The 12,971-nt window shown below is 42.8% G+C and overlaps 1 protein-coding gene across 1 annotated transcript in view; it reads right to left on the minus strand.

Moving 5' to 3' along the window:
* smpd3 (sphingomyelin phosphodiesterase 3) overlaps nucleotides 1-12,156 on the minus strand; it is a 37,309-nt gene extending 25,153 nt beyond the window's left edge. The window contains exons 1-4 of the mRNA XM_028586425.1: nucleotides 11,855-12,156; nucleotides 8,310-8,561; nucleotides 6,556-6,778; nucleotides 5,821-6,483 (exon numbers count right to left, since the gene is read on the minus strand). Coding sequence (XP_028442226.1) covers nucleotides 5,821-6,483; nucleotides 6,556-6,778; nucleotides 8,310-8,561; nucleotides 11,855-12,156 — 1,440 coding nt within the window. The remainder of the gene's footprint in view (nucleotides 1-5,820; nucleotides 6,484-6,555; nucleotides 6,779-8,309; nucleotides 8,562-11,854) is intronic.
* Nucleotides 12,157-12,971: the final 815 nt, after the last annotated feature.

Below are 12,971 nucleotides of genomic sequence, written 5' to 3' on the forward strand. Positions count from 1 at the left end.
TAAATCAACTGAAACTCCACCACCTCATCTCATCATCTGCGTTTGGCCCTAACCTGCCACTCCTAACAGGTGACATAATTACCCAATATTGACATAATCCCTTGGGATAAAATTATGCTTAGACTGATGTTTTAATAATAATAATTAACGGTTGATTCTCTTGGGTCAAAATAATGTATTTTTCCCACAAAAATTTTATTAGACGATCTGAATTGAAATATGAAGTTTCAGTTGTCTATATCCACAATTTTCCACTTCTGGGATTGCTCCGGTGCCGCCGGAAATTCCGCTGGCTGTCCCTCATTTTGGCCGGATGCCCGTTACCTTTCTTGAGGACTATGGTTAACTGCTCCTCAGATCTCTGCAGGGGAAATCCAGACCACTAGCTAGACTATCTGTCCAATCTGAGTTTTCTGTTGCACGACTAAAACTACTTTTGTACACATGTTCCACCAAAACAAGTTCCTTCTTCCGCCCAAGACGATTTTGATTGGTTTAAAGAAATGCCAATAAACCAGAGCACATTTTTCTCCCATCCCAGAGTGCTGTGCGGACTAGCCACTCCTTTAGCTCACAGCGCTGTGGAGGAAGCTCTGGCAAAGCGAGACTAACTTTCAGTAAATGTTTGATTAATGTTTTGATATTTTACTACAGTCTTATTGGTTCCAATGTGATTGTTCAGTCATTAAAAGTCTTTTCATATAATGTCCATTTTGAAATTGGTTACTTTTTTACTCTTTGTTTGCTTAACATCTGCGGCAAAAGGGACAGGGTCAAGACTCTGTTTCAAAGAAATATGCATATGAACTCTCTTCGCCAGATTTATAAAGCTGTGCACACACATGGTTCTGCTCTATAAATCTCAGCTTTTATGAAATTGTGCTCATGTGCATTAGCTCAGATGTAGACACAAACCTTAATCATCTCTTTGCATGTCATTTGGCTCCTGATGTCTGGTAGCTTTTATGATTAGAGTGTGTTTGAAGTAAACAGAAGAACTGAGTAGTTAGCATCAACACTGATAGCTATAGTTGCTTAACAGATATTTAAAAAAAGAGTACAGAAAACCAACAGAAAATCCATGAAAGATGATTAGAGTAGCGTCCACAATGTTTTGACTGGCAGGTGATGTCTGGCGAAAGTGCAAAAGCACCGCAGTAATGAGTGCACACAACACAAAGTTGAAAAAGGAAGAATTCTAAAGATCATCACTTTAAAAATGAAGTCTCACTGAGCTTCCATGTTTGTGTTTGATATGAAAGAACAAACAGTATCTGGTAGCTGTGAAGCGAAACGCAGCGTGAACATCAGGTACATCAAATGAACTGCATCTAATGAGATGCATCCCAGCTGGCGGCCAAGTGAGCCGGAGTGCCGAGTCGTAATGAGCGAGAGTGACCAAAGGTTCATGGAGAGGAAGCGAGGGTTAAGAAAAAAAGATGCTGCCTTTGGAAGGCTGCCAAGATGTCTAGAGAATGGAGAAGGGGCAAGGATTCGAACAGCCGGCACATGAAAGCCCGCAGCTGGCTGCGGGAATTAAGGAAGGGCTAGCAACAGCCCATGCTTAACAATGTTTTATTGATGAGAACAACAACATGTAGTCGGAACCCAATATACAGTAGTGAGATATAAACAGCGTTTCTGTGAAACATGTGTCTGACTCATGCCCGCGGACAGAATCTGACCACTTGCAAATTTTGATCGGGCTCGCACATCAATTTGGGTTCGTAATAAATTTTGGCACCAAACCAAAAAGACAGGAAACTGTTTTTCAAAACGGCAATTACTCGACACTCAACGCAGAATTGGGCAGATTTGCTGACTTTGAGACTCTGAAAATCACACACAACTGGTGAGTTTGCATATTTAGGCTGTGAAACAGGTTGTTGTGAGTCGGCTGTGTGGTAGCCTGCTTTTAAAAATGTAATCATTGTTTTGCTTGATTTGCTAAACTCTATGATGGCTAAGGAACTTTTTGCTGATTTTGTTAGGGCTTTATGTCGACCAAAGCTATTGCAAAGACATGCACTAATAAGGTCAAAGATATTTGACTTTTTTGAAATAAAAGCATGTCAATAAACTCGACCTGTCTGGTCCGTAATGTGGTTCTCATTTTCCTGTGTGGCCCTTAGTGAAGTTGAGTTTGACACCCCTGCTCTAAAAGCTCCTTTAATATTGATGTTTGGGAGTGAGCATGGCACACAGCATGGCTCAAAGATCAAGGACAATCACATTCTGACAGAAGAGACCACAGACAGTGGTTACCGTCCCACTCGCTGTAGGATCATTTAGGTGCTGTAATGACAATTATACACATCAGATCTGACCAGGCAACCTGATTGGTCAACTACACATTTAGGACATTTATACTGCTTAACTGAACCATCTCTGCAACAATTGACCAATCTTAATCTGCAAATGAATTAATTCTAGCTTTATTAAAGATTATTTTAGTAATCCCTATTACCAAGGTTGAGAATGAACTTTCACACTAACAATGGGTTGTTTCTAGATGTTTGACAATTACATTTATGGTAATGAAAGTCTCAAATATGTCCATTTTGTGCTATTTTGCTTAAGGTACAGGGATAGGATGTGCAGTTTAAAAAAAAGAATTCCAATCAATCTCACCAAAATGCTTTTTAGTAATACAAGCCTCAGCCTATTATTCAGCGGTAGCTCATTTGGAATAAAAAAATCAAGAGTGACGGAAAACAATCTACAGTATAAAACCAAAGGTGCACTGTCCATTTCAAATGGAGGGGCCAGGCTGGGGCCACATGCAATTTTAGGGGTACCATATATATAAGCACAAGGGTTAAATACCAAAAATCCTCCATAGGTTCCACACAAGAATACTCATTCAGGGTTTACCTGTTTTATTTATCACTACACATTCATTATATCCCCTCTTTGGGGATAAAGGTGTGGTTCAAAATGTATGAAAATATTTGACAAAGTTACAAGGGCCAGAGGGCGGTCTATGCTTAATATTAACGGGGCACTGGCCACTCTTGGCGCCCCCCTATAACTGCCTCTGCAGAGTGTGGCAAATCTTAATCGGTTCTTGACTAGTATGAAGAAGGAAGGGAGGAAGATTTTACAGCAAACATGTCAATCATGCTGGATTGGGAGACATGTGGGTCTAAATTAGCATTTCCTGGAGAATCATTTAGTTTTCACATTGGTTGCATTCCTTCCCTGTCAGTTGTCAGTAGAAGCAGCTTGCATTGAGACATGTACCTGCCAGCTGGCTGACAGCCAGCTTGTCACAGGGACCTGGAACGACCTCATATACAAGAAGGTGGTGAAACAGGGGTGTGAGGCCAGCTTGTAAACGGCAGAAGGGCAAACAGGGAGACTGTCAGTCAGCATGCAAGCCGTGATCGAGTGTGTCTTTATTAGTTCTGGTACTGTATATGTAAGGGCATGTATGGACACAAACACATACATACAGGTGCCTGTCATCGGCATCAGGTCACATAAAGCCGATCCATCCCAGTGGGAACTGGATCCGATCCAGACCCTCATCCTGACAGCCATAGTACGTAGCTGATTAATGAACTCACAGACTGTCAACACTCATCACGGGGCGCATGCGCGCACACACACACACACACACACATACACACACACACACACACACCACAGCTCACTTCATCACTGATTCATTGCACATTGTGTTTATAAGCTCTACACAGTGCACTATGGCCTTTTCTCTCTAAGCCAGGGGTCTTCAATGGGTTATTAAGCATACTGGTGTATCAAAGTTGTTACAGCAGGAAGAAAATGTTTTGCTTTTGGATGCCATTGCCATACTACAGCACAGAGATCTAATTAACACAGACAGCTGGCAGGTCATTTTGACTCGGACTATCCGTCCCTCTGTCACGCTCTCTTTCACACAAACACACACACACACACACACACACACACAAATGTATAATAAGTTAATTTAGTATAAATAGACTTAATGGGCAGATTCAATTACAGCCTTGCCAAAGTTACAGATAGCGGCGTCAGAGATGACAAGATGAGCTTTCGGCTGAAACGGCACCAAGCAGCGATCAGAGCTTAGACACTTTTCTGCTGCAGGGAAGGCATTAAACGAGGTCCACAGTGACATTTAGTTCTAATTCAGCTCAGTTTGAAATGAAATGAGATGGGGGGGAAAAAAAGGATATTTTCCCCTGTTACAACTACAATCTCATTAAAAAGACGTTGAGGAGAGAATGTTAAATTGTCTTAATTCTTTTGAGTCATAATCATTGTTCTGCAGTCTTGTCAAAGCTGACACAAAGTAACGCTGTCTTAATATAGACTCGGATATTAGTCCTGACATTTCTTAAACTGGTCTCTGCACTGACCTTTTAGCGAAAATGATTCTGAAACTACTTTGTGAAACCATGGCAAAACGACAAAAAAAGATTGTCCGTCTTAAAGTTGTTGGAGCAGTAATTACATTTTTTCATGTATGTAGAATGTTATTAAAAGTATTACAGTGCTTTAGGGCCCCTGTGTGTACTTGCAGGGAAAACAAAGTTCAGGAAGTCCAAGGGTGATGTCACATATCTTCTTACATTTACATTTTTAAGGTATTTGCATAAAACTAATCCTCATGTGTTTCACATCAAAATGTTCAGAACAAACTCAGCTTTCCGTGTAGTGAGACCCACATTTTTTCTAAAGCAATGTGTAAAGAGATAATTTGGCGATAAAAGTGAAACGTTTTTGAAATTCCTCAAATCTCTTTTGAAAACACCGGTGCGTCTTTCATCCTCAGAGGGTTAAAGCAATAGTTTGAGATTTTGGGAAATGCACTAATTTGCTTTATTGCCAAGACTTAGATAAGGAGACTGACCATCAAATCTGAGAGGGGTATCAATATTTGAAGGCAACTTTTGGAAAGACATTTTCTAAAATGTTGAAATATTTCTTTAACCCTCCTGTTGTCCTCGGGTCAAAGTTTTTTTTATATCAGAAATTTGGGTTTCTTTCAACTGAATTGCCCAAAAATACATGGATGGTTCCATACAACTTTCTTCGCATATACAATTGATGATCAGTTGAATTGTGGGTGTTTTATTCAATTTTATAGCATTGGAGAAAAAATTGAAAAAGTTTCAAAACAGTGACTTCATTTTGACAGTCCATCAAGATATGTTCCTCTGATCTTAACTACTCAAAATAATTACTCAAAATGTGGGCACAATATGAGGTTTATTGACCATGAATTCCAAAAATAAGTGTAAAGCTAGTTGCTGTTGGTGTTAGTGGTGTATAAAATAGTGTTAGTTAAAAGAAAAATTCCACAAACGTCCAAAAAAGCTTTAAAAACCTGAAAAAAGCACTAACCCTCTGAGGACAAAAGACACACTACTCTAAAAGTGATATTATAATTTTTTTATTGTAGACATTTATTTACTATTTCTCATTTCAAGCACCAAAACATTTGAGTGAAGGTATGTTTTCATAAGAGACTTAAGAAATATTTCCGCTTAAGGGCCAAATTATCTTTTTATACATGGCTCTGGAACAATTATGGGCAACACTATACAGAAAGCTGAGTTCATTCTGAACATTTTGAAATGAAACACACAGGGATCCGTTTATAGACAAATACCCTTAAAAGGAGAATTCAAGAAGAAATCTAAAATGCCCTTAGACCTCAGAGGATTAAATATGTCAAAAAAGTGTTCATTTTTAATTTTGACCCTGCCGGACAACACGTTGCAACATAAGTGGAATTCACACTGTGTGTGAGAACAGCCAAAACAAGAAGAAAAGAAGATAAAAGGAAGTTAAAGTAACATTTCTGACCTTGGCAAACAGCGCCCCCTTGGCTGCCAGTGCGTCCTCCCCCCTCCCGTTGGGGTAGCACTCGAACCGTGCGTCCAGGATCGGGTAGCGGCTGGCCAGCATCAGTCCACTGTTCAGGAACTTGAACCTCGAGCAGCAGCCTTTCCAGCCGTACCGGCCCACATCGCTCAGCACGTAGGGGAAGTAGCGATGCAACTGGCGCCGCAGTCTAGTCGTCGACCCGTGGTCAAACACTTCCTGCAGAGCCAGGAAATCCAAGTTGGCGGGGAAAAAGGCAGAGATCTCGTGGTCGAATGTCTCGTCTCCGTGGCGGCGTTTTCGCCCGGGGCGCTTGAAGATGGACGTGCGCGGGACGTGAGAGAGAGTGTTGTTGGAGGATATCCCCACGCCAGTGTCGCCGCCATGGTAACGGGCGAGTGACTCCCTGGAGGCGGTCATGCTGCCCATGTCTCCCCCTGCCTGCTCCCCAGGCTGATGGTTCCCTGTTCTGGCCTCCTCTTCCTGTGGGTCTGGCTCCGGGGCGCTGATGCTGATTTGAACCCCTGAGGTATGCATAGGGCAGTCTGACGATGGTTTTGTCTGCGTCCCGTCCCCATGCATGGGGCAGTCGGGATGGCCCTGGCCACTCTGAGCCCCTGTGGAGTGCATGGGGCAGTCTGGAGCCTCCCCTGAGGTGTGAACGGGACAGTCTGAGCTGCTGGTAGTCCCTGCAGGGTGGAGGGGGCAGTTTGCTGCCGTGTCTCCTCCGTCTGGATGCAGAGGGCATTCGGAGGAGCCCTGGTCTCCTGTGGGGGGGTGAACGGGGCAGTCGGTGGCAACTGAGGGGTGAATTGGGCACTCTGTGAGGGGTTCGGCTTCGGGGTCGGCTGGGCTGTTGGTGGTGTGTGTCTGGTCCGGGCGCTGATCCAGAGAGGAGGTACGGCGGAAACCTGTGGCAAGGCTGCTGAAGGATAACGCACTGATGTCCACAACAGAAAGAAAGAAAGAAAGAAAGAAAGAAAGAAAGAAAGAAAGAAAGAAAGAAAGAAAGAAAGAAAGAAAGAAAGAAAGAAAGACTTTAAATGTTATTTAATGAAACATCTCACTTAAAAAAACACCAGGGGCCTTATTTATAAAACTGTGTGTAGATTTTATTCTGAAAGATTTCGTGCGCAAAAAAGTCAGAATTTTCGTACGCAAAAACAATATTCTGATCTATAACACCTTGCGGTGCACAGCGGTACGCACTCTTCTCGTTATAAATACAGACGTGCATTACCTTATGCGGTCCTGCACAAGCCTTACGCTCCTCCCAAAGTCGTCCCATATCGGTCCTAATAAGGTCCATATTAATCAATCAATGAATATTTCAGCCTTGAAAGGAGCCCTTGATCACCAATCACGAAACGGAAAAATGGGGAAAAAACACAATTCAGTTATTGTGAGATCGATGTGCTCCTAACAGAGGTAGGACATCCAAACTAAATCCTGTTTGGAAGCCTTATCCCTTGTGTAGTTTTCATAGTTTTGTTACACAAACTTAATAATGTAATGTAACAGATTTAGCTCAATTACCAATGATACATACATCATTTATGGTTCATATTTGCCGTTTACCCCTGTGAGATCACATTTATGATCATATGATCATTTTCGTTTTTTGGGGGAAAACAAGGAAATTCAATTATTAAAAAGGTAAAAAATAGAAACAAGATTTTGGATCAATATTGGTGCTTATTTCTTAGAACTTAATCAAAACAGGTGAAAGTGCTTGAAATGTAACAATTTGGTAACTTTGTGTGGGAATAGCAGGTGCAGAAAGACAACATTCCCACACACAGACACCTACAATCAGACAAGACCACATAAAGACACACAGACACATAGACACACAGACACCTACAATCAGACACGACCACATAAAGACACACACACACACACACACACACACACACACACACACACACACACACACACACACACACACACACACAGATACACATCAAACAAACAACGCATTTCACGGGGAGAGGCAGGGGAGAGCAGCGGAGGAAACGTGCATTTCCTCCACTGCCCGGTGTGGGAGGATCCCCTGACCCCTGCCTCTCCCCCTTGCTGGTTTAGCAAAAACAGGATTGTTGGGTTCAGGAAAACAAAAACTGGGTTAGGTTCGGAAAACGGGCATAACATCGGAGTTCACTACAAAAGTCTACAAAACCTTGGGAACATTACACACGATCACAAAGGTGTGTCAAAAGGTTGCGGAAAACTGGGAACATTTTTATCCATGGAAATTCTTTATAAATCCCGACTATTGCGAGGAATGTTGCGACGACATATTTCACCTTGCTTCACGCAACTTTTTCTTGTGTAACAGGTTTATAAATGAGGCCCCAGTACAGAGGAGAACTGAAGAAAAAAAAAGAAAGAAAGAAAGAAAAGAAGGAAAGAAAGATAGAAAGGAAAAAAGTTAGATTGGTATTACTGAGCAGGGTGAATGAGCTGCTCACCTGATGGAAGTGTTGGTGGGGGAGTCAATGTAGATTTTAATCTGAGGCCGGCTGGCCCCATTGCGGATCCTCTTCCCCACCTCGTGGGCTCTCCGGTGTGTGTCTGACAGGTTGTTGAACCTGGCCAGGGAGTCAGGCAGCAGGCAGACGTTGGCACTGCAGAAACAGAAGCTCCTGCCCTGCGCCCTCCACTCCCCGATGCCAACACCCCCGGGGCCAGCCTGGCCCTGCTCGGCCTGCGCTTTGTCTGGTCTGCACAAGGTAAGTAACAAAATACTCTTATCAAGTCAGACAGATGCTATGTTTCCCCCCACTCTTTTAATACAACATTATAGCAGCATGGGGGCCTATAGAGCTCAACACTGACCGCCCACTTTTTGAACGGCTCTGGTTCCGGAAGTGTTTTTCCCCATTCAATTGTTTCACAGACCTTTCTCCACAGCGCTGCGGAGGAAGGTCTGGCTAGTCCACACAGCATTCCGGGATGGGAGAGAAACATGCTCTGGTTTATTGGCATTTCTTTAAACCAATCAGAATCGCCGGAGCCCTGGTGCCTCTTCAAAATAGTCTCAGGAAGGAACTTGTTTTGGTGGAACATGTGGACGTTCAAAAGTAGTTTTAGTCGTGTAACAGAAAACTCCGATTGGACAGATAGTCTAGCTAGCTGTCTGGATTTACCCTGCAGAGATCTGAGGAGCAGTTAACCATAGTCCTCACAAATCCACCAGAGGTTAGAAGGGGGGATGGACATCTGGCCGAAAAGGAGGAGCCCCCACATACTGTATCGGTATATTCTGGTTATGTCGTAGGGAATAACTTTCCCATTTCAAAACAAAAAATCTGGCCTTATTTTGAGAAGCTTTATGCATTGCCTATCTAGATAGTAAGGTGGGATATTGTCTGCACTAACTTACAATAATGGTGACAGATGGCGTTACCTTTCCAGCTGGTTTCTTTCTTATTATCATATCCTTTTCTGTTGTCCATATAACCAAAATGTTATTTTCATTTCATTGTTTTTCTACTCAAATCTGACACTTATCCTCTCTACTGACTTGCTCCATCAGGATCACTGGCTTGTGATCTTAAATTATGGATGTGTCATTTGTGCAATATGTAGGCTATTTGGGTTGTGCATTGTTTCATTTGTGCAATATGTAGGCTATTGGGGTTGGGCAATATGTTAGTTGTGCAACATCTCATTCTGCAAGGGCTGTGCTACACTTATTGCGGAGAATGCAGCCGACGGGGTTGTTCAATTAAAAACTGCCACTGAAAGGAGGAGTTAATGTGCTTACTACGTATATACAGGTACCTGTCTAATGTATATGAGAGCATGTTTTGTGTTGCATGAGAGGACGTGTTGAGAGATGCTTATTTTCTGTATGTTGTCTTTGTAAAGCTGTGGAACGAGTCCAAAACTAATTTCCCTTCAGGGACAATAAAGTATATCTTATCTTATAAAAATGTGGTACTGAACTACTACAACTACTATTTCTAGTCACTGATCCATTATCTTTATTGCGACTATTATTGCCACTGTTCATCACACCCCCAACCGGCACCGTCAGACACCGTCTACAAAGAGTCTGGGTCTGTCCCAGGTTTCTTCCTGAGAGGGAGTTTTTCCTCGCCACAGTCCCACTGAATGCTTGCTCTTGGGGGAATTACTAGAATTGTTGGGTCTTTGTAAATTATAGAGTGTGGTCTAGACCTACTCTATCTGTAAAGTGTCTCGAGATAACTCTTGTTATGAATTGATTCTATAAATAACGTTGAATTGAATTGGTACCCATAACATTCAATAAACCATTAGCACATTAATGTTGGTCTAGTCTAGTTACTGGAAACAAAAGCAGAAAACATAGGGGAACGTCACATTTATGCATGGAGTTCCAGGGAGAGAGGGCTGCTCTTTCACCGCAAACAGAGCTAAATACAGTACTTCAAAGTTGTGGTTATGGTGGGTAGCCACTTGGGTGTGTGTTAGGATAACCAGACGCCCGCTGGGATCTAATTGAGCCTTGCAGCAGTTGGAGGCATGACCAATGAACAAACTATTTACAGAAGATAATGACTTCATTTTCTGCCTCTTGAAATCTCCAAACCTTGGGAACAACTGGCACTGTAGATATAAAATGAAGCATGACTCTGCAACTGAATGGTCTATTTCTCAGCTCCGATAGATTCAGAAACCCATTTTGATGCATAGTTTAGGAGAAAATTGACAATGAAACGGGGCTGTTTCCAGAACAGCCAGTTTGAAAATCAGATGCAAAAACAAATGATGGCTAAGTAAATGATGTGTTTATCCCAACGCATTCTCACAAAGGGGTTCGTATGATATCTAAGAAAAGTTAGGCACACTAAAACATATGATATCATACAAAAACTAGGACTATTTTACAGAGCGGTAGTTGCTAGTTGTTTAAGCTGCTACAGAGCTTTGTGACGTCGGCTACAGACCTCCGTCACAGCTTGGTCGTATCAGCAGCAGTTAGTAGACGTGTTTATCCGCTACAGAGCTCTGCGACACCGGCTACGGTGCTCCGCATGGTGCCCCGCATGGTGACCCCCATGGTGCTCCATTGTATCAGCGGTAGTTGGTGGTTTAGCTGCCAGAGAATAGGTGACTGTGAGCCGGGTACAGAGCACTGTGAGCTGCTGGTTGTTTCGGCGGAGATTATGGTTAAGTTTAGGCAAGAAAAAGTGAGCGTTATGCAGCGACGAAAGTTAAGTTCAGGCACCGAAACCACTAGTTAAGTTTAGGAAAAAGATTGAGGTTTGTATTAAACCACTCCCAAGGAACACACATTTCCTGGGTTAAAGTCTTTTGTTTTTACATTACACATTACACAACGTGTTTTACTGTGTATGCAGTAGAAAAGCAAAATTCACAACGGGTTGGAAGAGAGACTGTATAATGTTTATAATTCATCAGCCATACCTGTGGGAGAGATTAAAACATGGGCACACAGTGATAGTTAAAGCCCTGAATAACAGAGATATGTAACACACGTGTGCAGATACTCGATAGTATGTATGAAAACACTTCCACTAAACTTCCGCTAAATGTCTTATTTGTTACGTGACTTGAAAACTAGAGCTGCACAGATTAATCGATTCATCAATTAGTTGTCAACTATTAAATTGATCGGCAACTATTTTAATAATCCATGTCATTTATGAAAGACAAATGCAAATTCTTTGATTCCAGCTTCTTGAATGTTAATATTTTCTAGTTTCTTCACTCCTCTGTGACAGTAAACTGAATATCTTTGACAGGGGCGTAGCACAACATTCTGGGCCCTGTAGAAAGAGAAATTCTTTATGGGCCCCTCCCGGTATCCACAGCTATTCATTCTAGCATCTTTTGGGTTCTCAGTCAGCTTCCACCTTCTAAAAACACAACAGTTTTCATCTCTGATTTATTGTTAAGCAGAGATGGAGCCAGTATCATGCAAGACTAGTTGCAGCCCTATATTTAAAACTAGAAGTAGAAAAAATGAAAATAAAAGTGGCACTTCACCAAAGTCCAGACTAACCTGCGGTAGGTGAACAGGTATGGCTGGCGGACAGCCTGCAGGGGAGCCCAGATGACGAAGCCCAGCAGGGCGAAGGGCAGCGAGGCGAGGAGGAGGAGCAGGTAAAGGGGCGCTGAGATCACGACACACAGGGTGAGGAAGGAGCAGGGGTCCTGGGAGCGTTGGCGCTTCTCCAGCGAGGTGGCCACGCAGGAGCCCAGGAGCCGGTCCAGGAGCCAGTAGCAGGGGAACACCAGGCTCCATGACAAGCCATCCAGGAAGTGCAGGCAGGCACTGGAGTAAGGGGCGGTGTGGAGGACCATCTCTATCCTTTTCTCTCTCTCTTGTCTTCCTCTCTGTCACGCTCGCCTCGCCTTGCAAGCTAGCCTACTCTGTTAGAAAAGTCCGTAGAAATATGGGCTAATGTAGCGTGTTAATATGAAGGAATTTTCTGTAATGATTTTTCACAGGTGTTTTTCCGTATTTAGATTAACGGAAATGTCTGTTAAAAGGTACAGAGGATATACTGTACATCTATATACTGTATATACTGTAAATCAACAGATTTTTCCGGTTTTGGATTCACAGAAATGTTTGTAAACTTAACGGAAAAGTTACTGCTAATTTTCTGCCAGGACATTATCCGTCTGTTTTTTTTTACAGTGTATGTACACAACCACATATGCCACACAGATCTGTTCCAGAGATTACGTCAACAGAAATAAATACAAAATATAAATCAGACTCAACTAAGACCCTCCCCCCTCCTTGGAGAGAGGTACACTACATGGTTTGTGTGTTTTTTTGTGTGTTTTTTTAATCTTCACAGACAAGCTTGTCTCCGTATCGCTACCCCTCCTTCAGCAATTGGACCCTCTACAGGGGGGGTCAAGGAGCACAGTCTGGAGGTAAGGGGTTTCCATGATGAGAGCTTTTCCGTTGATGATGGATCTACGATTGCGAGGACTCCAACGACCTCAAGAGGGGGCGGCCATCAAACGTCACCGTTTCCTCGGGACCTGGAGAAAGTGAGCAAATCGATAGAAAGAACAGAGGAAGGAAATGGGGAAAGGGGGGGAACAAGAGGCAGGAGATCAGTGATTGATTCGCTCTGATGTAAGCACGCTGCAAGCAAAAC

The sequence above is a fragment of the Perca flavescens genome, chromosome 8 (genome assembly GCF_004354835.1).
Source record: "Perca flavescens isolate YP-PL-M2 chromosome 8, PFLA_1.0, whole genome shotgun sequence".
Classification (NCBI taxonomy): domain Eukaryota; kingdom Metazoa; phylum Chordata; class Actinopteri; order Perciformes; family Percidae; genus Perca; species Perca flavescens.